Source organism: Tympanuchus pallidicinctus, unplaced genomic scaffold (genome assembly GCF_026119805.1).
Source record: "Tympanuchus pallidicinctus isolate F22 unplaced genomic scaffold, pur_lepc_1.0 scaffold2, whole genome shotgun sequence".
Taxonomy (NCBI): domain Eukaryota; kingdom Metazoa; phylum Chordata; class Aves; order Galliformes; family Phasianidae; genus Tympanuchus; species Tympanuchus pallidicinctus.
The window spans coordinates 16,844,704-16,872,590 of record NW_026294721.1 but is presented as its reverse complement, the minus strand read 5'-3'; the positions used below and the strand labels follow the sequence as shown (position 1 = coordinate 16,872,590).

Sequence of the window (27,887 nt, the reverse complement as noted above, 5' to 3'; positions counted from 1 at the left end):
TAGGATAACATCATGGACCCAAAGCTTAACATCGAAATGTCCATTACCAAAGTCTTACAGCATAACATCCAAAGCTGTTGAAAGCAGAGATCTTTTTACCCTCAGGTTTGCAGCTAAATAAGGGATAGCATCTAATCAGAGGCAATTTCTCCCCTTACTCATATCTATTTTTTTCTTTTGTATCTAACTTATGGCCCCTTGTGATGCGCAGCCTCTTTATTGGCCATTCATCTTAGCACTCTTACTTACATGCATTCAACTCCCAAACTGCATAAAAGGGAACCTTCTATCTTCAAGAAAATATATCACAGTGTTGAGTTGATGCTGTATTTATTGATCAGCTTACAGAAAGGTGGCTCTACAAAGAGATATACATTTCTCAGAGAAGCAAGAGAATGGAAATGGGAATCCCTTTGCCACCTAAGCGGCCAACGGTGCATCCTAAGGTACTTGATGCTTGGGTGGCAGCTCGACTGCAGGTCCTCAGCTGAGCCTGGTTCGGAGCCATCTCTTCTTCTTGTCTGTGGCCTCAAACTGTTTCTCCTCCCACAAGTTCTTGTTGCAGATCCCAATCACGCAGCACGCCAGACGTTTGCCAGCATTTCCATTTTCCAGACTGGCCTTGTTATTGCCCTTACCCATGTCGTCTTCCTGCTCGTGGATCACAACGGATCTGCCCAGGATGGAGTACGGACCGAACATCGTGGCGAAGAGATTGGATTTGTATTTTCTGATTTTGCCATCTTTAGGAGAAAAGTTGCCGAAGTCCCCCGGGTGGCGGGGGTGGTTGACTCTGAAGGGGTTGTAGTGTCCTCCTGTGGAGTCGCAGCCGTTGCTGAGATCTCCGAGCTCGTGGATGTGTATAGCTCTGCCAGACTGGTTGTTATCTAGCGGAAACCCATCCAAGTGAAAAATGGCTTCTAATCTTCCTTGTGAGTAATGCTGTCTGAATAAGACTTGTCCAGTCACTTGTGGCTTGTCAACATCTATTTTGGAGCTGGGCTTCATTTCACAGGTGGCGTAGGTCAGCCCATCAGTCTCATTATCAGCCATCACCGGATAGAGCAAGCTCTGCCAGAGGTCATTCACTTTTCTCTGTACATCATGAAGTGATGCGCAGCTTGGATCGGCTCCTGTTTCTGTCACGACACCAGAGGCAGACAGGGCCAGTCCAGTGACCAGAGAAAGAAGCAGAAGCATCCTGGCAACTGAGCGCCTGCAAAACCTGCAAGGAGCCAGAAAGGGTCAGGGGCTTTTTGCAGCCTGGGGGCAGCATGCTGCGACAGAGCGGAGCAGCTGAGCAAGTCCATGTGGGCTGCTACTTTCTACATCTAGCCAACACGTTGAAAGGAGACCAAATCAAAACGCACACACAGACACATAGACAGCCATGCCTTACAAAAATAGCAGTTATTCTGTATTTTACACGAGATATTAACTTTAAAAATTGCCTCTCTTTCCCTGCAGAAACCAAGTAATAGGAAGCATTGCTTAATCTGTTTTTGAGTTTGTACAGAGGCTTTTCTCCTATTACAAAGTCCAGCAAGACCGCTTGCCAGGAGGCTCATTTTGGTCCACCTACTTCCATGCTGGCTAGGAGTTCAGCATGACAAACAAAAAGCAACAACCAAGGAGCGGTTACCTGCCTGCAGCACTGCTCGGCAGCAGCCCTGCGTCTCCACTCCCTTGTGGCGGAGGTGGGATCGCACACAACCGGAGCTGCGTGAGGCCGATGTGAGCGGGAGCGTTGTTTGTGAGTTGGGTAACGGCGCACAGGGGAGGGGTCACCGGCTGTGCTGTGGGAGGGACAGAGGGAACCAAGAGTTTGTCTTGGGCAGGCTAAGCTGCTTGTCCTTGCTCTCTGAGCCTGGGGAGGAAACTGGCCAAAACACAAGGAAAAAAAAGTTACCGAGCGTTAAAGCAACTTTCCCTTCAGTGTCCATGGGAGTGTGTAACTGAGCGCCCTTCTGTACAGCGAGCAGCATCGGGGCAGGGCTGGGAGCTTTGGTAGCACTGGTCGTCATGAGTGGTTTGTGTTTCCATTTCTTCATTAGGCAAAACTGAGTCGGGTCCTCTAGCAACATAAAGTGCCCAGCATGCGGATGTACAGCAAAGTTTCAGTGGGTTTAAAGCCAGGAAGGCAGGACTCAGCCTGTCAGACGTTGAGGCACATCTCTGAAGCCAACGGGCTGCAGTCTGCCCGGTTCCCTGCCCCACTGAAGCTGTTTTCTCCCTGTTTCCCAAGCAGTGGTGAGGCGGCAGACGTCAGTGGGGGCGCAGGGGGGCCATTTCCCAGAAGCCAGCTGGCACACATCGTGCTGCATTTCACCATCCCCCAGCTGAGAAACTAGCTGGGCTCCAGGGCAGAGCTCTGCCCTGTGCCTCATGGGCTGTGCCCAAAACAAGGGCTCAGCCAACAGGAGAGGAGATAGAGAGAGAGGGGGGAGCTGCTGGGAAAAATGCAGAATGGTTCTCAGCATAAGAAAAGAGTAAAGAAAAAGGTGAAGAAAAATCTTTTGCCAGCTCACGTCTTCTGCTATGTGGGAGAGGAGTGTGGCTGTCTGCTGCTGGAATGGTAAAAACGTGCATTGATCCTATGGGTGCTGTGCACTAGGTCAGATCCAGGATACTTAGCTGTTTGTGAGACTTCATGTGTGAGGGAGAGTATCACTAAAGGAACATCTGATGGGATCGTCAGTAGGGAAACACCAGGTTCAGTTCTGCTTGGGGCACTGTGGTACTGAACGTGCTGCTCAGGCCTGGTCTGCAGATCCTGATCTGTGGAACAGGACAGCTGATGTCTTTCCCTCAGAGTGCACAGCACACACCCAGCCCTGAGTCCATTCCTGGCAGCCTCTGCACTGGAGAGGTCCATACGGAAGGCATTTTAAAATAGGAACTGGGGTCAGAATTGTAGCTGCTTACCGGCAGTAACGCTGAGTTCTGCAGTGTTTGTGCTGTTGTGCACCAGCTGGGGTTCTGTCCTTAAAGCCTGAGGGGCCCTGGCTGCACTCTGCAGGGCTTTTCTGATGCTCTGCACAGGAAGGGCTGGGCAGAAATGCACAGAACCAAGAGGAAAGAGAGGCTGTGGGCTGCTGCCAGAAAGATGCACTCTATACAAGAAATGCAATTGCCAGGGTGGTTTGATGTTCACTCTGGGTCTGCAGGATGGCAGTAGCTGAGCACTAAGCAGGTGTGTCCTTAAAGCCTACTGGTACCCATCTTCATGTTTTAGTTTCCTGCTTGAAAAGAGGCGACAAATAGTGGCCTCATTGTCCCAACCAACCAACAGCTTCTGGCCGGAGAAACACCAGCTGCCAGTGTGCACCAGGATCTCCGTCCCTGCTGTGCCCTTCGGGGCTGGCTGCTCTGGGGGTGGCACTGCTGCAGCACACCACTGCTTGGCTTCACTCGGTTTGATTTGTGTCGCACGGAGTTAAAAGTGGTGAAGGAGTGCTGTGTGGAGGAGCATCCCTTCGTAGGAAGCAGCAGCCCTGCGTGTTTCCCCAGCACCAGCTCTGCTCTCAGTGAGTTTATGGCAGGGCGATGCTCCGTAAAAGTGACAGCCAGCCAAGGCAGCCTTACATCTTCCAGAGGAGGTAGCGGGGAAAAACCTTGTTCTGGCACAATGCAGCCTGGTGCTGGCTGAGGCTCTCTTCCTGTTTATTCCCATTTCTTGAGCTGGTGGTTCTTTCTAAAGGGATGTTTGGTGCCTGAGATAAGCATCCATTTATAATCTCCTTGTGAAAGAGCTATGTGCTTTTCAGGGCATTACTCATAAAAAATTAAGTTAAATAAATACACAAAAGGGAAACAAAACTGTTCACTATGGGGACTAGTTTCTCACAAAAAATAGAAGAATCATGCAACTGTCAAACAAGCCTGCAACCACCAGTTTGAAAAATCATGGAAATGCTTCCTCTCTAATAGTTTGAGAAGAAGCCGTGTTATGAGAGAGGGGCCGTGAGGAAGCATCCTGAAAAAGCGGTGCTCAGAAACTCCTGGTTCTGTCAGCCTAATTTAACAGAATTTCATCTCCACACGTGAATGTAAAATATAAATATAATTTAAAAAGCAGAGGCAAAACCCAACTATTAGATCATTTAGGTTATTATTAGTGTTTGCGTTAACTCCCTGTTCCATTAGACATTGATCGGTTCTGCTGCATAGCATTAACCTGGAGAGGGTTTTGCTGCTGTGAGGAAGGCCCATGCACAGACTGTGCTCCCGTTCGACCACCAGCACTTCTGGAAAGATGTTGAGATCCTCCATCAAAGCACACATAGCACAGCACTCTGGACACTTGCACTGCTCTGGAGCTGCCTGGGCTCTGCTACTGTCTGTATTGTGATGTGCTCTTTGCCCACTCCTTTCCTGCAGAACTGCTGCCTGTGCAATCACTTCCATTTTTATCACTTCAGTTGCTGTTCTTGCCAAGTATGGGATTTTACCTTTGTCCTTTTTATAAACTCCTTTATAAAAAGGAGTTATCTCCTTTTTATTTCGTTTCCCCCACCCCTTACTGTTTCTCCAGCTCGTCATGAACATTTTGAATTCTAATCCTTCCCTACAGTGCATTTACAGCCCTTCCAACATGGTATCAGCTGTGAATTTAATCAGTTCCCTTTCTTGTTCTGTCATCCAAGCCACAAACAGAAGGGCTGGATGCAACCAAACCACAGACAGGCTCATGCACACAGGGCGGGCCGTCCTCCTGCTGGGAGCACATGGCTTCCCAGGAGCAGAGCTCCCATCACCCCTGTGCCTCAGAGCAGAGGCCTTTCCCGCAAGCTTGCACACAAGAGTTACACATGGGACAGTTTTTGAAGTTAAGATTTACATCTACGTCTTCTCTGCATGCAAAGATTGTTGTTCTCTTATAGAGAAAAAAAGGAAAGTCCCAGCTATCTCTTGTTTAATCCCCTTCCCAGCTGTCAGGTGAATGCCAAGAGTTTGTCTCTTAATGGTTTTCCTGTTCCTGTGACTCCTTGACTGCACCTTCCCTGCTATGCCCCCCCCAGATCTTCAGAGCTCACAGGAACCAAGATAATTTTCTGTCCCTATCACAACATATTTGTGATATCACAACAAACTACTGTTATTCCCCTCCTGCAGAATCATTATGTGCTTCCCCATACCAAGTGCTGTTTGAAGTGCTGGGCGCGTTGCTGCCTCTCTTCTGCCAGAACAGCCCAACTGTCACGCTGCATTTTAAGGTGACATCAGCTGCAGAAGGAAAGATGAGGTTAACTCACACTAACTGGGACTGAGCACAGTTCCAAAGGTTCACACCTCTAGTCTCCTTACTTCCCATAAGCTTGGGCCCATAACCTGTGAGCAAAGGCCTTCCAGCTTGCTCGTGTTCCTCACCACCTTCATTATAACTGCCAACAAAGCACAGCCCCACACCACAAACGAGCCTCCACCAGCTTTATAGACCCTCACTCCCACAGGTGCCAGAGCTTCCACTTCACATAAAGGAGAGTAGGAGCACCTTGTGGAGATGGACCCTGGCTGGTTGTGCTGTGTGGCAGGATGGGCTTCCTTCAACCAGGTGTTTCACTACAGACCTTGTGGTATCTTTTGGTTAAAGGAAAGGTCAAAAATAAGGCATAGTTTGCTGCTAAGTTACCCTTCTCCTTTGTCAATCACAGTGAGTGGAGCAGGGCCTGAACACTTCAGTGTTTTGGGGGCAGTTTGTGGTAACACCACTGTATCAGTTGCTGTCACACTAACAGGAAACAAAAGTATGCATTTTTCTGTAGAGTAAATGACTTTGTGGTCAAGTGGCTCCCCACCTTTTTAGCCAAACTTATTCCAGTGTGTTGATCTTGTAAGCATAGCTGAGGCCCTGGGAGAGTAACGGAGTTTAACAGTGCGCGTTAATTATATCCACTTTTGTTGTCTCGGTGAAAACACGAGGTCCTAAATCCTATTTTTGTTCTGAAAGTTCTGAGGTTCCAGGTCCCCCACCTGACCTCAGCATCTCTTGGTTCCGTGCAGCTTTCCTAAGCCTGGGCACATATCTCAGTTCTCCTGTGGAGCATGTTTGTTGAGATCAGCCGGTCAGGGATTAGCAACACAACAGTTTTCTTACCTTGCTTAAAATCATTCTGACATTTCAGTGTAAGTCATTAAGACTGTTTTCTTGGACCACAATGCGGGTTTAATTTTAAGGAAGGCCAAAGAAAACCACTTTTAAGTTTTCAGTGTCCAACCTGAAGGATTTTAACATAAATCTTTTCCTACTCTGAGTCACAGAATCATAGAATCCTTAGAGTTAGGAGAGACCTTTAAAGATCCTCTAGTCCAACTCCCCTTGGAAGTTTCTATCTAAGGTAAATATTTGCACCTGAATTATTCTCTGGACAAATAGCTCCCCAACCTGGCAAATATTTAAAGCCAGGGTCATCCTGGGGTGCACCAGAACGGTCACCTCCGCCTGAAGATGCACTCAGGGTTGGTTTTATCTGTATTTTCTTTTTTTGTTTTCCATTCTCTGAACTGAGTGGAGGATCCCAGATGCCAAACCCGGAGTTTCCCAAATGCTGTGTGATGTGGGGATCTCTGTAGAGATTCAGAGTTGTTCTGCTGGCTCTGATTTCAGCCCAGGGCAGTCCCACCTATTCCAGCCCAGCAGTACAAACAACCCCAGTATCTCCAAAGCTGGGTCTAGAAAAACAGAGAATGGGTATGAGGCAAAACACATGATGGGAATACATTTACCAGCTCCCGTGCATGCGTTAATAAGCAAGACTGAGATTGCCACCTGCTTACAGGAAGGTTTTCAGCTCATGGGGCATGGAGCTTTGATAGCATTCCATTAGCTGTAATGAGGAGCACTGGTGCAGCCCTCCCCCAGGAAGATGGTCCCATTTGTACAAAAGGAGGCTCCTGCTGGGCTGCTTTATGAATGTGGAGGCCTTCAGCCCTGATTAAATTGGGTAACCAGCTGTTTTCCAGAACAGACGGAGAAATCCTTGGATTGGTACTGTTCTTCTTGATGTTAGGATGCTTGTAATAAATGAATGAAAACATGGTGTATATTTCACTGTGGCCTTGCTGAAAAAAAAAAAGCAATTTTTCAGCTGCATTAGAAACTTCTGTAACGGGGACAAGAAAGAAAAGCAAAGGTAAAGATCAATTTTCTCCAAAGCTGTCCTTTTCTCCTTTGTTTTACTTTCCATCTCCAGGTTCCAGGGTTCCCTCCCATGAGCTGTCATCTGTTGTGTCGCTAGCAGGGCTTTATTCTCAGAGCCTGCAGATGTTATTAAAACTGAGGATTATAAGGTTATGAAGTGTGTTGCAGAAGCTGGAGACAGATTAGATGTTTTTTATTAAAGGATTACCAAACTTTGTTAACAGGGGTGAGCCTGAACAACTCTGCAGGAAGTTCTGCTGTACTGGTTAAAGAACATCTGATCCCAAACAGCTACAGAGCTGCCCCTTAGCCAGGCCCCAGCCCTGCTTTGTGCTAATGGTGTATGGAGCTGGGCTGTGCACGAGGTATGTGCTTCAACATAAGTTTTAAATATACTGAAAATATCTAACACTTCTTGTAGCTTGCTATAACTTGCATGTCCTTACATGGTGCTAGGCTATAAAAAAAAAGTTCTTCTCATAAGGCATGAAGTTATAATGACCATGCAACTGATACTCCTGAAGTCAATGTGCTGTGCGTTTTGGGAGTGAGGGAGGGGCTGGCCCAAGTTAGGGAAGCCAAAAATCTTATCACTGTATGATAGCATTGCTCAGCAACAGCCCAACTGCTGTGTTACCAGCACAGTTCTGGACACAGACCCAAAACACAGCACCATATGGGCTGCTATGGAGAGAAGCAACTCCATTCCAGCCAGGCCCAGTACACCTGCAAAGCTGGATGTTCACACAGGCCTATCCTGGAAAGGAAGAGAAAACAGATTGTTAAGTCGCAGCTAATGCAGTTTGCAATTCCAAGAGGAAAGAGGAAAGCATTGAATAAGGACCTTGTGTTGTATTTCCACGTGCACCTTCCCTTCTGCTACAGGGCTGAATTACCACTGCTGTGATAATAAAGTCCATTTGATTTGTCCGAGCAGAGCCCTAATCGCTTAATAAATCACTCAAAAAGTTATTTGGTAGAGTGGAAAATTATTAACTGGCTGGAGCAACAGCGAGCAACAGCTGCTTGGTAGCAGAAACTGGACTGGGAGAACTGGCCCAAGGTACCAGTGCTCAGTGCCAGAACAGTGATTTTTGTAAGTGTTCAAGTTATTCCCTTTTTGTGTCAACAAGGAAAAGGAGAAAAAAAAATGATGTCCATCAATTTTAAGGTGTAATTAGTGGCATAAATGAATGTTTGTTATTTGTATGAATGTCTATATATTTTCACTTATAGGTGGGATAGTCATACAAGACCCTGTCCCACTCTGTTCACTAATTTGGGTTCTTGCAGTTATTTAGTTTATTAAAAATCCCACTGTATGTTTCTGTAGGCAGGATGAGTATCTTTTGCTGTGGCTATGGATATTTACTCAGTTCTGTCTAGATATAGGACAGATTCTTGTTTTGATCTAATGAATAACTAATTTTTAGGTTGCTCCCACAGTATCCTTATGGGTGTGGATTTTAAAATCAGCTTTTGAGGAGTTCATCCAGAATTTCAGTTAAAAAAAAAACAACAAAAAAACAAAACAAACAAACAGATTTAAAAGACATCACATTAGAAGACTTCATATAAGATAGAATAGAGGATGTACATCAAACGTAAGTGCGTAGTACAGATTCCTTATTACAACAATATATTCTTATTTTTTAGATAATAGAAGAGAATCTGTGTTCTGAAAATTTTCATTTTGGATTGTTTGTTTAGTTAGATAATTGCTACCTGTGGTTTCATCAAACAGTGTTGTCACATCACAACAGGAAATGGTCCTGACATTAAAAGGGCCAATTTGGATTCTGGGTGCATCTTAGCCAGTGTGTCTTTAATTTTATTTGGCGTGGAATAAGCCACCTAACACCCTACCACATCCAGTTAGCCCTCCTTCAAAGTGACGATAATAATGACTCACTTCCTCACGGGGGTATTTTGGGGCTTAGTTGAAGCCTGAGAAGTTGTTTCTGACCCTGAGAAAATTGATGTCAGAAATTGCAATATTGGAATACTGATCTTTCAAGGCTTGGAAAAATAATTATCCACAAATGAAAAGCTATTTTCTCTGTGTTTTTTGTCCCCCTCTATAATATTCCTTGAATCAGTAGAGCCCCAACTTAATACAGACAACAGAAGAGACAGTGGGCACTACTTGCTTAAATAAACAAGAGCCAGAGCCCAAATTATTAGTAAATACCAAGGCTTCATTTAGGTTGAATAACGCTGCAATCCAACAAATAAATGAGCCATCAAGTTTGAATTTATGTAGCATACGAAACACATTAAAGCCATCTGACCATGACAAAGGCCTTTTCTGCTGTGAATAATGAGGCCAACCCATTATAATATCCTTGAGATAAGACATTAAACCCAAGGTCCTTTCAGTTTGGTGGCTGTCCAGGTGGAAGGTAAAGGCTCCATGGCATTTCACTAAAAACAGAAAACCTTCAGTCTCTGGTAGTAATACTTTCCCTGTTTAAACAAACAAACAAACAAGCAAAAAACAAGATTAGAATAGCCGATGCTATATGAGTTAAATATCATCAAGCTAAAGGCAAACTAGCTGTCCTGTTTTGTTGTTGTTGTTTTGGTTTTTTATACGTAGGAACAGTGGAGAATGTTCTTTTCTTTAGTGGGACTAGGTTAGCATTCCTGGGATCAGCGTTGGTCTTGGAAGGTCTTTCGGAATCCTGAGATTGTAAAGAATAGAAAAATACATCATCCTCATTATTAGCACATACTGTGGTAAGGAAGAACATGTCCACATAATACATATTTGCAGGTTTGTCTGTGCTCATATAACATGATAAGCATATTCACACCTAATTTCACACGTAATTTCTGAGAGGAAATGGCTGGGAGACAAACTGCAAGTAATGATGCCGGGCAGTGTTTCTTACCAGTTTATACACCTGTGATTCATGTGAGGAAGTCTGCCCCAAATTTCAGATTCTTTTGAATAATCCTAATGATTTTGTATCACTTGGGATACTTTAGATATTTCAGCTATTACACTTGATAGAGCCTTAACTTGATGTGAGCTTTGGTGAACTTTTATCTAGGCTAAAACCAGGTTCTTGTTCACTGAGCACGACTTATTTGCATAGTTTCACACCAAATTTTCTCAGTGTTAGTCTCTCTTAATGGCATGGCACAAGGTCATATGAAAGGTAAATTTCTGAATACTCTCATAGGTGTGAATCTATTATCGTACTGTCATCAAGCTGATTGAACTCACTCATTTGAATTTAAAGGAAATAAAGAAAGAACGAGAGAAGAAGCCCCTTGAAATGAGTATAAGATTGCTTGAGCTGAAACCCCTTACAGCAGAGATGATGAAGCCTTCCATGAGGAACTGACTGATGAATCACGGCGTCTTTCAATTGTCTGAATAATGAGCCCACTCTTCCCTCTTGCTGAGAAACATATGGGATGTGAGGAAACCAGCTGGAAACCCAGCCACAGCTCTCGTTCAACATCCCCTCTGCTAGAGGCAGGAGGGTGGTACCTTATGAGAAAGGATGGTTTGAGGGAAACCTGGGTATTCAGTCAAAGCAGATTCATTCCTATTGAGTCTTTTGCCTCTTGATGTTTGTTCCTCTTGTATCAGTTATCAGTGGGAATGCCACAGAAAGCTGAGATGCTCATCCAACAGAGATTAATGCTGGCTGGTCTATGGAAGTCAGCTCTGCTTCTTTGTTTTGGTGTGCGTTGTCCTGGAATTCCTGACCTTGTGGAAATGCCCCACCAGTCATATCTTTCAGATCCTTGTGTTTGAGAAAGGCATTTTTCAAGAGAGGAGAGGAGATATGAGGGAAATATCTTACCATGACACATCTTAATACTGATTTTGTTCACCTTCCTTTCATTCTTAGCATCAGTAACTTCACCGTCTGTTCAGAACCGAGCCACCTCTGTGGGCAGAGCCCCTAGCAGCTGCCATCCTCAGCATCAGCCTTGGCTACATATAGCATTCTGCTCGTGCCTTGCTCTGAAGTCAAGGCAAACTTGACCGTTTCTGCCCTGCAGTGGTAGCCACAGCATAAGTGAGCCTCAAAAGCAGCGTAGGTGGTCTTTAAAGCAACCAGGAGAGATTTCTCTTTGCTGAGGACCTCCCTTAGATGGGTGCAGAAATGAAGTTGTCCTTTCAAATGTAGCTTGCTGACTTCTAAAAACAAGTTAAATGGTCTGAAGATGGTCTGATCTTTCATGCAGTCTGATTTTTCTAGCATTGTGTAACCTTCCACAAATTACCTGTATCACTTTCCTATATGGCTTGAGTCTATAGCTTAAGATATATATTTAGAATATGTGGGAATGGCACAAAGCTGCAGCAGGTGAGGTTCAGACTGGACATTAAGACAAATTTGTCACGAGCGTGACGAAATGCTGGAACAGGTTTCCTAGAGAGAGAGTCAATATCCCATGCCTGCCAGCCTTCAAGAGGCATTTGGATAATGCCCTCAGTGACATGCTTTAACTTTTGCTTAGTTCAGAAGTGGTCAGATGGATGGACTTGAACTCTGTAGGCCCCTTCCAACTTTACCCTTTCCCCCTTCCCCAGTATTCAACAGTTTTTAAAGTTACTGATTTCCACTCTTCCTATTTGCTTCTTTACCTGCAGTCCCACAAAATGGAGGCCAGCTGCCCACACCACAGTCTGTGATTTACAATTGGAGCATTTGGATTCCGTCCAGCAGAGGGTGTTGACAGATATTTGCCCAAAAAGCAATTAACTGCAATGTGTTTGAAAAGACAAAATAATCCAGTAGTGACTTATCACCTCCCAAAAAGGTTTGTATTGGAAACAGGTTGTTGTTTACTGAATTTTTTTTCTTTTGAGAAAAAAAGAGAACTTGCAAAATATTTTACCATATAACAAAGACAGCAATATGTAGAAGTAATTAGTAGGGACATTTGAAGGGAAAAAAGGGTCGCACCATTAGCCCCTACTAAAATGCATTGGAGTTGATGAATTATTTTAATGGGACAGAATGACAAAAAAGGGACTGTTTCACCTAAGCAGGGACAGCTGGTCCCCATGACAAGGATACATTGCTGTCTTGTTGAGCCTGCCAGCCAGTAAGGCTGAAATAATAGCACTGAGAGAGGTGTGAACATTCCCCCGCTCACCTTAATTGAGAGCTAATATGAAGTCTAATTATGAACATTTTGTGTTAACTGCTTCACGTCTGAAGACAGCTACCTGATCAACACCACTCCATCATATACAGGAAAGGTCTGCTTTGATTTTCTGGACAGTTACACATCCTGAAAGTGTGATGTGGGCTGTGTCAAACCACATCCAGCTAGCAGCTTTCATCACTGATGGCGCTGGTACAGGTTGCCCAGAGCTGTGGTGGATGCTGCACCTCTGGAGACACTCAAGGTCAGGCTGGATGGGTCTCTGAGCACCTGATCAAGCTGTAGGTGTCCCTGATCACTGCAGGGCAGTTGGACTAGATGACTTTTGAGGATCTCTTCCAACTCAAACAATTCTATGCTTTTATTTCTGTTATTGGGAAAGGGGATCTTTGGACAGAATGTAGACCTGGGGACCAAAGCACATGCTTCCCGATGGCAGAGTTTGTCCCCCCTTAGAGGCTGCAGGGCCACGTGGCAGTCCCAGGATGAACTGCATCTCTGCAGCATCCCCTTTGCTGTGGAAAGCAGCAGCCCCAGAGCCCTGAGGATCTGGGCTCACCCCATCCTGTGCCCACTGAACCAGCTGCCAGGATTCAGAGCCAGACAGGTGGGATTAGAGGATTTAGGTGACTAATTACAGAATTTACTTCCATACAAAATGTTTGTGTGAGAAGGAGAGAGAGGAGGATTAACTTAATTGGAGAAATCTCTGGCAGGTATTTGAAAGGTGGTTGTAAAATGATTGTTTAATCTTGCATCTCACCTGCTTCTGAGAACAAAAGTGCTTGAATTGAAAAATACCAACTGGATGGGGACTGGGTGGCTGGGGACTGAGAACGAAGCTGCAAGGCATCCGGTTTTTGCAAGCCACATAATGGAGGCTTGTGAGGAATGAAGGCAGCCAGCTTTTGCTGGCTCTTACGGACCGTGTTAAATCAGAGCACAGACAATAGTCCAAACCCAAAAGAAGCATGGGCCAGATCCTTCTGCTTAAAATCATGGTCCAAGACTGAGGCACCACATGGCAAATCCTCAGCACTACCTTTAACAGTACTACCCCCACAGCTGCAGGTCATTCACTGCTGATATCTGTGAGCTCTCGTCAGGAGAAAAAGAAAAACCTGTGTGGGAGAGAGGGGAGGGTAAAGGAGTCAGGGAAACAAGCTGACACAAACAAAAGAACAAACATAAACAGAAAACCCACACCAATAATAAAGCCCTTGGCCCCTCTGATCAGAGCAGCTTTGATCAATGCATCTATTCTCAGCAGCACCTTATTTCAGAAGGTAGCTAAAGCTTTCTAACAAATAAAGAATTGCTCTGTGGTTTCTTTCCAAAGCTCAAATTCAACTTTCTAGAGTAAGATGAAAAGCTAATTTTCTTGAAGTTTAACATATTTGTGTAAGCATGTCAGGTGAAATAAATGACATTGATATTCAGTGTGTATATAGGTGGCAGCAGCTCCCAAAACTCTATCTCTTTTTCATCTTACTGGAACATTAACTTATGCTCCTGAGGGCTATGCAGCATGCAGAGTGAAAGTGCAAACTTAAAGATAATTTATCATAGCTCTCTCCTGTGTATCACTCTCTCTCTCTGAACTTTTCCATATCAGAATAAAGAATAGAGGGAGTTTGCTTCTGCCTTAGCAGCTTCAAACCGTGCCAGTGTATCACAGAATGGCCAGGGTTGGAAGAGACAGCAAAGATCATGAATCACCAACCCCCCCCCACATGCAAGGCCACCAACCTCCACATTTCGTACTAGACCAGGCTGCCCAGGGCCCCATCCAACCTGGCCTTGAATGCCTCCGGGGATGGGGCATCAACCTCTCTGGGCAACCCATTCCAGCACCTCACCATCTCACAGTAAAGAACTTGCCCCTGATATCCAACCTAAATATTCCCTCTTTCGACTTAAAACCATTTCCCCTTATCTGTTGTAGAGTCCTATGCAACTCAAATCGTTGCATCCTTCAGATTGATTGCTCAGTTGTGGTCTTGCACATTCACCTTACCATAAGAACTGGGTCATGGGAAGCTTAACCATGGGTCTTTTGAATAACTATAGTGACAGTAAAATATATTGAGAGCTGTAGTTAGGGTAGAGGAGGGGGAAAGAAGGAAGGAATTCCCTGGGAAGCCTGTCATCCTGGCCTGTAGCAGAGAAGACCCAGGAGAACCACTCTGCTCCAACTAACCCTGAGCAGCAGCTCTGGAAACACTTGGAGCAGCTTTTGTTGTGTGTTTACAGCCTGACCACTGGGACAGGGGTGCTCTCCTACCAAAGGAGCTCTGCGTGTAAGCACAACAATTAATATGAGAATAGAAATCTAATTTTAATAACAATCCAGAGCTTGTAGCACTGGTACCCAATTTTCCTTCTTCATACTGATATTGATGAATTACACTGCATGAATTACTTAAGCTTATAATTTTTCTTTCAAGCGGAGCTCAGTTTTGCAATTCACATTTTGCAGAATGGGAATCTGAAGCCACACAAAGGTTACACAATGTTTTTTCTTCCTGATCCACTCTCAGTTTTTTAAAGAAACATCTGCTGATATCTGCACCACAATACTGAGCTGCTGTTCCTATTTTTGCATAGGAATACTGATGTGTTAGCTAATGCTGCTGGCAGGGACCAGCATTAGAGATGTTTGGAGATGGCAGATTACAGAGTAGTCTGAGATGTAATACATCTTCCTCAATATTTTCCCTGTTCTTGTTTATTAGTACATGATGTGAAAGGCAGAAAGCAATCAGTGAGGATGCACAGCCCTCAAAGAGATATGATCCAGACTGCAGCACTTTCACTGCACATCAAGATCCAGATTCATTTGTCTTAAACTGTGCCTGTAAGAAAAAGAGATTGGATCTTGCCATAGAAACACACCTTGCAACTTTGCTTCCAAGGCCTTTGCCTCCACCCATCTGAGAACCAAACCATATGAAAACTAGCAAAATGTGTGCTCAGACAGGCTGTGAGTTTTGAAAAGTGGCTGCCACAGTAGATAGTATCAGACAGTCACATGCAGTATCAGGGCAAAAATAGGCACTACAAAGAAAAAGCCTGCAAAATGTAAACTGGACAGAGATATGTGAGATTATTTCAGATTATATAGTGAGTATGGTTCCAGTAATACATGATAAAATGAAATGTGGAAAACACAAACTCCATGGCTGGCTCAAGACGCTGGGGAAGGCTTTAAAGAGTATTCTTAGCAGTGTTTGCTGCCCCATTTGTCCTATTCTTGCAATTCCTCTCGTATGCTATAGCCCACAGAAGGCAGAATAGTTTGACTTGCGGCCTGGCTTAGGACAGCCTTTCCTATACAGTAGTGGTCAAAAGGTTTTCAGCATTTAAGAGGAGCTGATTGCAGGAGACACAGTATAATGAGTCTTGCAAAAAGAAAGTTGTCCAGAGAAGCTGTGGGTGCCACATCCCTGGAAGTGTTCAAAGCCAGGTTGGTTGGACCCTGGACAGCCTGATGCATTGTAAGATGTCTCTGATGATGGCAGGGTTTGGAACTGCATGGTCTTTAAGGTCCCCTCCAGCCCAAGTCATTTTGCAGTTCCCTGATTCTAAGAAAAGTAATGCTGGCTATCAGTACTGGTTGTTCTAAGCAGCATACACGCCATGCCTGTAATAATCGTGTTGGAATGGTATAAACGGATTGTTCCTAAATCCTTGAAGCTCAAAATACTGTGTCTGCTCTATAGGTTACCTATGGAAAAATCTAGACTGTAGTTTGGAACTGTGCTATGTAGGGATGCAAGAAATATCATTGGATGCTTCAAATATCTATTGGTCAAAAGTAGCTGAGTGAAAAACCTGGGGAGACAGTTCCAGGAACTATAAGATTAGCTTTAGGTGTAAGGCTGCCATGGGATCTTCCTTTGCACTGGAGATAAATAGGTGGTGGTTTGGGATTATTAGTGCTATTGGGCACAATTTGTTTGTTTGTGAAGAGAATTAAACATGGGTAATCTGAGGTGCACTGCCAGAAAGAACTTTCACTAAGAAATACTGAGTTGTAAGTTGATAGTCCTGTGTTTAAATATTTATCAGAAGAACACAGTAACAGGTACTCTCCTCCAAGGGAAGAAGAGCCACTGGTTCTGTTGAAGATATTATTGACGTGGTTAAAATAATGCTTTAAATAAGAAGCTGAGGAATTTGGTACCCATCCACGCAGAGCTGTCACCTGCAGAAAATGCTGTGCAACAAAAAGTCTGTTTACCAAACAGCCTGATTTTGTGAGCATAGAAATTAAGAACGAGGAATGGTGGATTCTTTCAGACACAAGAAGTAAGTATCCATAAAACACATCATTTTGAAACACAAGCCCATCTATGCTGTGGCAAAATGATGTGCATATAAGTATGGAAAGTAAATGTAGACAAAAAAAGCTTTTTCTTTTGGAGTTTTTTATGGTTTTTAAACCAGAACACAATAACAAATTAAAGAGGATATGCCCTCAGAGAAGAAAAGGAATTTGGACAATAAATCCCAGAATCAGAAGGTCGTGGAAAAACTGACATCTTTAACAAGGAAGGACTAAGAACAACAACACAAATATAGGAACACATAAGTTGTTTTGCATCAATATATAGGTAGAGCAAACCAACTTACAGACTGCAAATACAGAGTATGGCATCTCAGCCTGTGCTATATCCTTTCCATTTGGAAGAGGGCAATATAAAGGTGAACAGCTCTGCAGTGTTTTGTACTGAACCATGATATTCCTGATATAACATCTTGGCACCAACTTTTTGGAGTCTGGCAGACTCAGAAATACCCCTCCTCTGCTGGTTATTTTATCACTGATTTATCACGGCTGTAGCTGATTCTCCAGCTAGAAAGAGCTGTTGCAAAACAGGAGCAAACTACCATGAAGCTAGGGACACTGCCATCTTCTGCTTCACCAGAGTCAGCTTGCACTGAAAGTGCCCTTTCTTGAATAGTTAGCCTCAGCCATAAATACATGCACCCGCTGCACCTTAGACGTGACTACTTCAAGATGACGCTATTCAAAGTTTTCTTCCTCTTTCATTTTTCAGCTCTAAATATGAGGCATAATGTTAGAAAAAGTCACCACAAAACAAAGAAACCAGCTGCCAAGTGTTGATCATTTATCTAATTTGCCTGAAAAGCACTGACTGACTCCCTTTAGCTTAGAGCTGTGTTTCTTGTTTAGGAAGAGAAGAAGCAGCTCTAGTTCTTGATACTGCAGTGAATGAAGCCAGTGCAAATTGCTAACATATCCACCACAAAGAAATGCAACCAAATACACCTTCTGTTCTCTAACACACGTTCAAGTTTACAGTAACAACTGTGCACAGATAGTAGTGTGTTTATGTATGCTCAGCAGGCTTATGAGGCAAAAAAGGGAAGGGTACTAAATGTCCATCAGGGGTGTTAGTTTTTGTTGTCATTTCATTTGTCATAAACAAATGATATTTGTTTATATTCAAGTATCTGGATGGCCTGGGGTCTATATACTGAATCAACCACTTATGCTTGCTTTAACCATAGGTACATAACTGTTGTTGCTTTCCACGGTAAAACTGGACTAAACAAGCAAGGGGAACTTAAGAAGGAAATAAACCTCACACCATGGTCTTGCTCAGTTCTTTAACTGGCTTCTTCAGCCTTGCTTTCTTGCTTCTTATGAACCACTGTGATGACCAAACTAAGAACTAGGTGTTCAGCATCTCTCTCTGCAGAGGACTGGGGTTGCAATGAAGGCAGTATCTCTCTGAGCCGGCATCTGAAGCTAGATGCCATTCCACCAAGAAACCATTAAAGTCACTGTCTTGGTAGGCCCATCAGAATTATCTAGTTATCTATGTATTTATCATTAAAGTAGGAAATAGGAATATTCATGCATGCAATCTTTTTTTTTGTTGCTCTCCTCTGTATCTCCTATAACATCAATGGGGAGTTATCAAGGATCAGAATTTTGTAGGCTGGCTTCTGAGGAGTGCTATTAGTAATGCTGGGGTGATTTGAGAATGATAACCAGCAGCCGTAGAAAGAAAAACCCAGGTCTTGGAATTTGAACGCACTCATCAGTATGCTCTTTTGTGTTAATGGTAACAAGTGAGTTATATATCTATGTACGTAGAGCCAGCTTCGAGAACTGTCTTGGGACAAGTTAAGTTCTTATCAGCTACTGCCTAAAGCAAAAGTGGCAAATATATTATCAAGATGTAACAAAGGCAGCACTGTATGTGACGTACCTGTATACCTTAAGAGCATTCCTGCTATAGATGCTTCTCTCTTATAGACATTTGACCTCCAGGGTGACAACAATCCATAGCACCTGAAATCTGGCCCAGATTTTCTAAGTGCAGGTGGCAGCTCAAAGCCCCATGGAGACTGCTTAGATGAAGATGGAGAACTGGCTACTAAGGAAGAGGTCAAATGAAACCTCTTCTCCCTTCACTGCAAAGCAGGTTTGTCCCAGAGGCTTTCAACCAAAATGGCCACAGCTCTAAAATTGAAAGTATTTCCATCAAACCTATATGCATGAAACATTGCAGGTACTAGCTGAGTCAATTATCTGGAAGCCGTCTAGAGGTATATAAGCAGGAAGAGTGGAATTCACTAGTGAACTAACCAAAGAGACAATCGCTCATTCCCACTTACATGCAAGAGTTCTGATCCTCTAGTCCTGCACAGGTAACTACAAGATCATTACCCTACTGACTGCTACACCATCTGACATAAGTTATAGTTTTGCATCACAAGAAAGACAGAATAGGTTATCTGCTCCCATGGCTTGCACTCAGCATGAAGCACTGATCTACAGCATGTACTAAAGCACTGGTGGCTGAAATGAATACACCAGCCCATTTCCTGCAGCCTGTAGGAGCAGACACAAGGCCTGTTCTGCCATTGCTGCTGATCTCCAGGAGAGAGGCAGGATAAGTGCAGGAAAATCTTCAGCTGCTGGACTGCAAACAGAAGCCCCAAATGTGAGGAAAATGCTGAGATTTAATTTGCTGTTGTTTGAAGTGTGGCTGATAAAAGCCAGCACAGAAAGTCCTGATACGATATCATGACAAAATACTCTGGAAAACAGAGGCAGTCAATCAGTTCAGAAGTTCATAGGCTCAGTATTTCATTAATACTGACAGAGTACACATCTGAGGGAGGAAAGATCTGTACCAGATATTTTCCACTTGTCCGTAAGGTGCACCTGGTACCTACTGGTTCACAAATGCTTGCAGAAGGGACGGAAGGACATCTGCCATGTCCCTCAGGAAGAGGGTTGTGAGGTCCCTCCAGTACTTCCACCAGTGACACCATATTTGGGCCTTTGTATGTTCTTGGGTTCTTGTTGTCTCAAAAACTTGCCTCTGTGCCTCTTTTCCTTCTGCAGGACTTCTACCTGCAGGCCCACCAGAGCAATAGGTAGGACCAGCATGTCCTGCAGGAGGAAGGGAGAGCTGTGGCCTTCGGGAAGGTCCCCAGCATGGCAGAGACAACTGGCAAGAGGGCCATTCTCTGGGTAAGTTCTGAGAGAAGCATAACTCCCAGCTCTGTATTCCCCCAAATGAGATCTCTCTCCCATGGGTATGAATGTATAATATAGTATCTCAAAATACTCATGGGTACGTTAGACAGGTAGGTTTCAGGAGACAGCAACAAGACTGAAAAGCATTGTTTGCAGACATGGAAACAGTTCCTTTAACTGACAGTGCACTGTGGTTTTTCCTGTGAATAATCATCATCAATATTAGATGAACTAGGTAAGGACAGAGGCTGTGTAAAAAAAATGCATCCTTTTGTACAACATTCATGCTACTCACTCCTCGTCTTCAGAAAGGCTTATCTATTAATTTAAACAGGGTAGGAGAGGCTCTCTTTGCTGACCTACACTGTATAAAGTAAAATATGGTTGCTAAAATGGAATGACTGACTTTGCTATAAAGGTCCAAGTTTCTCTTCTCCCTTACCTGATAAATGAGTGTCATCAGAATTACTGTGCTCTCCTGAAGCAATTAGTCATTATTGGATGATGAAAAGTATTTATCAAAACTTCAGGCATGGTGCGATTGATCTTCATTTGAGCTGGAAGGGTTTCCTTGCTGGGTTTTGGAGAAGGAATCCATCAGTGGCACAGCCATCAAACAGAAGGTGGCAGGGATATCCTTGTCAGAGAGATATATGACTATGCAGAAATTCAAAAAGGTGCCAAAAGTGCAGCTCAGCAGTAGAAGTGGTTGCTATCACTCGGTAAAGCCAGCAGGCAGGAGATGGGAAGAGCAGTTAACCAACCTTCCTGAATGGAGAACACCACAGCCTAACTCAAGACATGCACAGAGGAATTTTAACTAAAGATTTACACAGCTGTGGAATCCTGAAATCCTCTGAGTATAGTACACTGTCTGGAGACCTCCTTGGGAACAGCTCATCAGTATTTGCAACCTTAAAAACCTACCAAAGAGCTATTCCAACATGATGTGTTCGATTGACCTTGTTCAGAAATCCCAGCTTTAAGATACATCACCTGGATCAAAGCGTTCTAAAACATCATTTAAAGCAGCTCTTACAGCACTGGGTTTTTGAGCAACAGATGTGGCTGAGAAGACATGAGGATGGCAGGTCTTGGCCTTGTAAAATGCTTTGAGCACCAGATAAATGTTGTCAGGTTTTAGAACACTTAAACTTTGAAGTTTCCATGTGATACAAATGGTTTGTGGATGACCATAGTGCAGAAACTCTCCTTGTGTGTAAATCACTGATTCTGTGTGTGAAATAGGTTAAAGTTTACACATGAGAGGCAGCCTTTCTCCTTGAGACACTAGTTTCCTTGTGCTACTCGGTAATTCATATACAAATAAATTAGATGTGTAGCTAAACTGGAAACACAGAAGTGTCAGTGAGAGTTGCATTTGCCATTGCCTCCCTTCCTGGGGCAGGTATTGAAGCAGCAAAGCATTGTATACCAACTCATTTGGACCCCTAAATAAGCAGGCAGGCAAGATTTGTTTTGCTGTTGTTGTGTGTTTTCTAATGAGTGTTTATTTTCTTTCCTTTTTCTTCTACTTTTTTTTTTTTTTTTCCTAGCTTAGAGGGACCAATTTTTTACTGTTTTTATAGAAACAAGTATAAATTCAAACTAACCTACTGAACAAAGTTGGGTTACTCTGGATTAACAGTGGTATAAATAAGAGCAGAACTTGGCACAATGTCTCCAAATTAATAAACCTAAATGTTTTCCAACTAATGGAATAGCTTGAATTTGATCAAGCAGATTTTGCTTTTAATCTGTGGAAGAAAAATGTGTTTGCTTGACCTGTAAAGCAAGTTATGCCAAATTTGATCATGAAACAATATTTATGCCTAATTTTTAATGCACTAAAAACAACCGAAGTGGGAAATGCCGATACACTAGTGTAACTATGACTGTGGAAATGGAACTAATGCAATAACTAAAACAAATGGGCATAATGAAAGAATAAACCCGTGCCAGTTGGTAATTCCTTAAAATTGCGTGACTTCGAGCCTAACGAGTAGGAGGGGGAGTCGGGAGCTGCAGCACATCTGACATTTGCAGAGCATTGCGTTGTACAGCATTGCTGTAAGTGTCTGAGACCAAGAACACGGCAAAGTACCGAACTCCGGAGCGTGGTAAGAAGGAACAACATGGGTGTGCCCGCAAGTGGCTCAAATCCTGCCTGCTTCTACTGAAAGTGGGCTCAGAACATTGACATATTTCCCATTTGTTCTACTTGAAGAAGATCAGCTAACAGCGTACAATCGTGGCAGACGGCACATGCAACAGAGTGCTGACTTTGCATATCTCCAGAAATGGTAACAATTGTACAGCAAAGTAAAACTGGATAGGTGCAGGGTGGAATGGCTTCTCCTGTGAGTGGTTTTGTTCAGATTTTTAAGCATCCTTTTAATGTTGTTAATAGATCTTCGTAAAAATAAATTATTTAAGGAGGCTTATCTTGAAAATGCTACTAGAATTATGACTAGGAAATATATGAATCATTGCTGTTCCATAGCACAATTAATTTCCATCACCGTGTTTCTGACCTACTTACACAGACCGCAAACACTAATCTCAGTGGGTAATTAAAAGAGTGTAAATATCATTTGTCCAGTCCCCAATGATTTGTTTTAGAAATCCAATGAGCTCTCTACAGTAAACTTGAAGATAAGAAATCCTCAGTTACATATAGACTTTAATTATCATATAATACTAATGATTCTTAATAATTGGTTTCATATTTTACACTTAGAACAATACAAACTGTATTTAATAGGTAATTAAATTTTTTCACCCACAGATTTATTTCCCTGACATCATTCTGATGCAATGAAATGTGGAAACATTGTACAAAACAGACAGTTAGATTTGTCTTTCATTTAATCTCAGATAAAATATGTGCAATATTTTTGTTGATGTAAATGAAGTTTCCTTCAAAATTTACTCCTGGCCTTCTAAAGGCATGCATGTATTTCAGACAGTGGCCAAAGTAATCAGTTTCACAGTCAAGAAAATATTTGACTAAATGTCATCCTGGTTTAGTGTTAAAAGAAAATTAACGATTAGAAATAATATGTATTAGTTGTATGTATAATAGATTACACTTGATGTCATAAAAAAGTGATGAAATAGATAGTCATACAGATGGAATGAATGTTACAGGCACAGGAAATTGAGAAGAGAAGCAAAAGAAAAAAAACCATGACAGCAAGTGATGATTTTATAAACTACAGTAAGAATGATGGGTATCTCAGCAATGTTCCAATTCTGTAACTAGTTAAAGATGGTAATTATCTAATAATGGTGAGGATTTTCTTTCCCAGTTTGTTTTTTTTTTTTAATTCCTTTTTCTGATCCATTCTTATTTATTTGTTCTTTTTTTTTTTTTTCCAAACTCCATTCTCTACCATGAGGCTAAGATGGAAGCAGCAGCCATCTCAGAACTGTGGATGGGCTATCTGCTGTTTGACCCTTACTTCGACAGGACTGAGTGAAATCCCTACTGTAGATGATCCCACAGAGAGTGTTTCTCAAGTAGCAGTTGTACAATCCCTAGATGTTCCAAAGTGTGATAAGGAAGCATATTTCAGAAGTAAATGTAGTAAGCTGTACTGTAACAGGCTCTTCAGCCCTAGTGTTCTATTTAGTGACTGTAAGAATGCTCTCTGCTCAACACTTGCTGATGTCATAGCTCTAGTGAGAGTCAGAACACAGAGCTGAGACAGGAGAAGCCAATACATGCTCATTGCTATCAGAGCCTCCTGAGAGAGAAAGCTGTTCAACTGCGAGTGGCAGAGAAGTCTGAAAAGGGGTTGCATGCAATGAGGCTATCCTTCAGCTGTGACATGCAGCACCTGGCTGCATGTAGCAAATGAAGTAAATGCATGAAATAAAACAAAAATTTCTGTTGCAGAAATAATTATTCAAATGTTATAGTAATAGAAAAGTACTCCTTTATCACCTAGCCAACACAAAACATGGTGAACAATTGATATGGTTCTGCTTTATTTTGGGTTTGGAACTAATTAAAGCTAAAACTAATTAAATTAGCTTTGGATAGAATGCAAGCACAATGAATTTGGGCTATAAAGGTTGCATTCTGAAATTATTATAAGCCACTTAACAGAAGCCTAAAAGAAAAAATGCTTTTTCAGCCTCTATGACTGCCTTGCAACACTGTAACAGCACTGCCTAGCAGTATTTCTGTAATTAACCAGCCTCGCAGCAGCTTGCAGAAAAGGAAACGCTGGTGACTGAGATGTGCTGACAGAATAGGGAGTCTTGCACAAGAGTTACCTCAGGAGGGTCCAACCCTTCGGCTTGGCTGGGCTGCTCTGACTGAAGAGAAGCTGTTGAGGGCCATGTCTTCCAGGCTGCTCCAAAAGTAATGCCGCTTAATTATTTCCATGGAAACAGCTGATACGAAGAGCTCAATAACATTATTTGACAGAGCAAATTCTCAGCTACAAAGTACTCTTTTTTTCCAGCACAGCCACCATTATTAGCCAGGTGTTTTTAACAGTGATGAACAAGTGCCTGCATGCTGCTCTTGTAACAATCTACACCAGTGGGTGTGACCCGCTGTTGCTGTCACCACTGCTGAAACACATTGCCACTGCTGCACTGTGCTCACATCCGCTGTTTGGTCTTCGTTCGGAGCCAATGAATGTTTGTGGGAGCTATTTTCTGCATGGTGGAATTCAGTGACACACCTTTGCTTCATCCGCACTTCTGTGTCAGACACCATTTTGTCAGACTGCCCCTCTGCTGCCATCTGTCACACGGCAACAACATGCAAGGGACCATTGATGAGAAGGTTCGGCCTCTGCTGCCATAGCACCAACAGTCGCCGATGGCATTGTGGGCCGTCATCATAAAATAAGTGGCATTACTTTTGGAGCAGCCCTCATAAAATATAGAATACAATGTATATATTTAACAACGCTTATTTTTATAATTAATATGCTTATTAATACCAAAAAGAAGGTGTCAGTCATGGCCCGAATGAGTTATGGAGCACCTAGTGGGAAGGCAGGGCCAACCCAGGGGAGCTCAGGTGCATGCAATGAACCTGAATGACTGGAAGGGGTGGAGCCAGGATGCACCCCTTCCCAGACCTCATTTAAGGGCTGGCAGTGGCAGTAAGGGTGTCTTGCTGGAGATCTCTGCATACCTGGATCCTTCTAAAGGTAGGTAGTTTGTGGTTTGGGTTTTCTTCCTTCCCCCCCCCCCCCCTTTTCCTCTTTCTACTTTTTTCTGTGCCCACTGCTGTTGTGTCTGAGTGGATCCTTGCTTGCTGCAATCTGGGGTCTTGCTGCTCTGCTGTCTTTTGCTTTCCATTGTATTTCAATCACATTACAGAAAGTAACAAAACTGTAAGATGAGGGGGATATTTGAGCCTGTTTCTGTGAAACTGATGCATCAGCTTTTTTGATGGCAGTGGCTCTAGCTCTAGTGAGGTCTCAAGGGGGTTGCCAGAGATATAATAACTCAGGAAAAAAAAAATATTTTCTTCCGTTCTATCCTTAGAAACACTTTTTCACAAATGTATGTATTACTAAAAAGCAGTGATGTGAATGAGGTGTGATTGTGAAGGGAGGGGTATTTCTCTCTGTCAAGAGAGGGCTTGTTAATGTTTGGTGAAGAGACACAATTAGATTTTTAAGTTGAGTGTCTGGTTACAGCTCCATGCATTCCATTTCAAAATCCTCAGGTAATTTATTTGTCAGCTGAAAATGGAGTTGCAAATAAACCAAAAAATTGATGTTTTTTCCAGCAATCTTGAAACTTATTGTCAAGTTCCTTTATCCAAATGGAAAGCACAGCTGCATATTTTCCCTGTTCACAGGGCTGTGTTTAGCCAGTATATTGAAAGGCGCGACAAGGTCTCTCTGCTACAGCTATTTTAATTTAGAGAAAGCAGTTACTCAACTTCTGTTCTCTGTCTTGTTACCTACAGGTCCTCTGGTGTTCCTGTGAGAGAAACATGTGCTTACCATGTGCAATACTATCTCCTGTGCTTTCTAAGTACTCTTTAGTGACAAAAGCTAAAGTACAACTTTATGGAGTAGTTGCTCTGACACGTGAGAATATTATTCCACAGGAAAAAAACTTGTATAGCTAGTAATGTGATCACTAATAAAAAATAAGGTAACAACATGATTTCTCCAATGTAAAAAATTATTTTAATAGCTAAGGGACAAATTATGGCAAAAAAGAGACAACTTTATTCCATTCAGGTCCACCTGAGCTTTGTGGCTGATTGAAGACACATATGTTGTGCCTGACTGCATCCAGGTCAGTTTATGATTACTTTTTTCAATGAATCCTTGTTTTGGCTGATAACAGACCAAAACTGAGGAAAAGCTACACAAACCACACACCAAACAATGAAAATGAAAGATGCAAGAATACTGTGTTTCCTGTGGAGAAACACACTTAGGAAAAAAAAAAAAAGGCTTGATACTTCCTTGAGACATGTAAGTTCAATCTATATATCTGTATCCCATAGCAGCTTTAATCTTCTAGGAGTATGTGCTTCTTTTGGAATCTCTCTTCTTGAACAACACTGGAGGTTGCTAGCAGAACTTGCAAGTGGAGCTGAGAGCCATGAGACAGTTATCCTCGCTGTGCTGGGCAATGTACAAATCGCACTGTCCAGAAAGTAATAATTGCACTTGCTTTCTGCATTGCATTTCATAGCCATTATATTCCACTTCCAAATACAGAGTTGGATTGTACTCATGTTATAGGTTTTTTCTGTATAGTTTAAAAATCAGCATTTGTTAGACTGTTTAAAGCTTGTGCATTTAAAATACTGAACAGCGATGTGTGACTTATGTTGCAAACTCCAGTATTTTTACATGCTATAAAAAATGTGGAAAGCTTCCTCATACCTTTCCTCCACTACATATTCATTTTTCTTATATCTGCCAGATGGTGTGAAGCAAATTATTCTAGTGCTCAGACCATGCGAATTTTAAGCAGATGAATGTAACAGTCTGTGCAGCACTTCGCCTCCTTTTATCATTGACTGTTGGTGCTGGTCTGTTTGATCACACCCCAGAACAAACAAATCTCATTAATCAGTATTTTTCTTTTCTTACCCTTGGCTGAATTTTTTTTTTTCCTTCTCCATTCGCTTCTGGAGGCTGTGTTTGGAAGCTTTGTTTTTAGATGGAGATAATTTGTTTGCTTCTTCAGTGCTTTTATTTAAAATTGAATTTAGCTTTAAGAAAAAATGCTAGCTTGATAAAGATGAGAAATAGCAGTGTTCATGTATAAATGAAACTTGGCCTGGACATCTATAATGCAAGTTATCCACTAGTAGTCCGCAGCAATTTACATCTCTGTAGTAGAAAGGTTAATGCAATTTAAAATCCATGTGCCTTATATCACTAAGACTTACTGAAGCAGTCATTAAAGATTCTGAGTTGCACAACTTGCATATAGTTACCTTACCTCGTGTCAGCTGGCTACTTGATAATGTCTTCAAATTTACTCTGCCACTACTGAAGTAGTCTCAGAGCACTTCTTACTTTCAGCTCACTGAGAGGGACCTTTGGAGATCATCTGGTTTAACTTTCCATGTGAAGTGGAACTGCTGCTGGATCGGGTCAGCCATGGCTTTTTCTGGGTGAGTCTTGAAAACCCTGGAGTATGAAGACTTTGTTGTCTCCCTGGGGGAACAGCAGTATGAACCCACTCTCATGTTGTGGTGTCCTCCTCTGAAAGTAGTTTTCCATGGGTCTAATCCAAACCCCTCTAAACAAAATTTGTGTCCATTGCCCCCCTTGTTATATATTCTGTCCTTACTGAGAAAAGATTGAGTCTGTCATCTTTGTGGCATGGCTCCTATTCAAGAACAACAGGCTGCTAATAGATTACTGCTTAGCTCTTCCTTGCTCAACTGAACTAACTCAGCTCACTCAGCTTCTTCTCACTGCTCACTGATGGCTCCTATGTGATGCCCCTGTCTTTGAAGGACCATCTCCAGTTTGTGAACATTCTCTTCAAACTGCGGGCTCTGAACTTGGGTACAGATATGCCCTGGCCATCACTCTCTTCACAGCTGACTTAAGAAAAGATTCTATT

General features: G+C 42.8%; 1 protein-coding gene and 1 long non-coding RNA gene across 2 annotated transcripts; one reads left to right on the top strand and one right to left on the bottom strand.

The window, feature by feature from the left end:
• Positions 1-313: 313 nt before the first annotated feature.
• Positions 314-2,039, bottom strand: SOD3 (superoxide dismutase 3). Its single transcript, XM_052682441.1, has 3 exons — positions 1,910-2,039; positions 1,643-1,796; positions 314-1,225 (listed from the first exon to the last, which is right to left on the bottom strand). The coding sequence occupies exons 1-3, from the start codon at positions 2,022-2,024 to the stop codon at positions 484-486; spliced, it is 1,011 nt and encodes a 336-aa protein (XP_052538401.1). The 5' UTR covers positions 2,025-2,039; the 3' UTR covers positions 314-483.
• Positions 1,658-25,955, top strand: LOC128080346 (uncharacterized). The gene is made up of 3 exons (XR_008206615.1): positions 1,658-1,753; positions 19,671-19,799; positions 25,753-25,955. It is a non-coding gene; the product is annotated as an uncharacterized LOC128080346 (long non-coding RNA).
• Positions 25,956-27,887: the final 1,932 nt, after the last annotated feature.

What these genes read in the sequence shown, in the direction of transcription:
- SOD3 (XM_052682441.1), bottom strand. Translation starts at nt 2,024, where the DNA reads ATGACGACCAGTGCTACCAAAGCTCCCAGCCCTGCCCCGATGCTGCTC. An exon ending in GAAAGTTGCTTTAACGCTCG is followed by an intron (nt 1,797 to 1,909) that starts GTAACTTTTTTT and finishes TCCCTCCCACAG; the next exon opens with CACAGCCGGTGACCCCTCCC. An exon ending in CCGAGCAGTGCTGCAGGCAG is followed by an intron (nt 1,226 to 1,642) that starts GTAACCGCTCCT and finishes GGCTCCTTGCAG; the next exon opens with GTTTTGCAGGCGCTCAGTTG.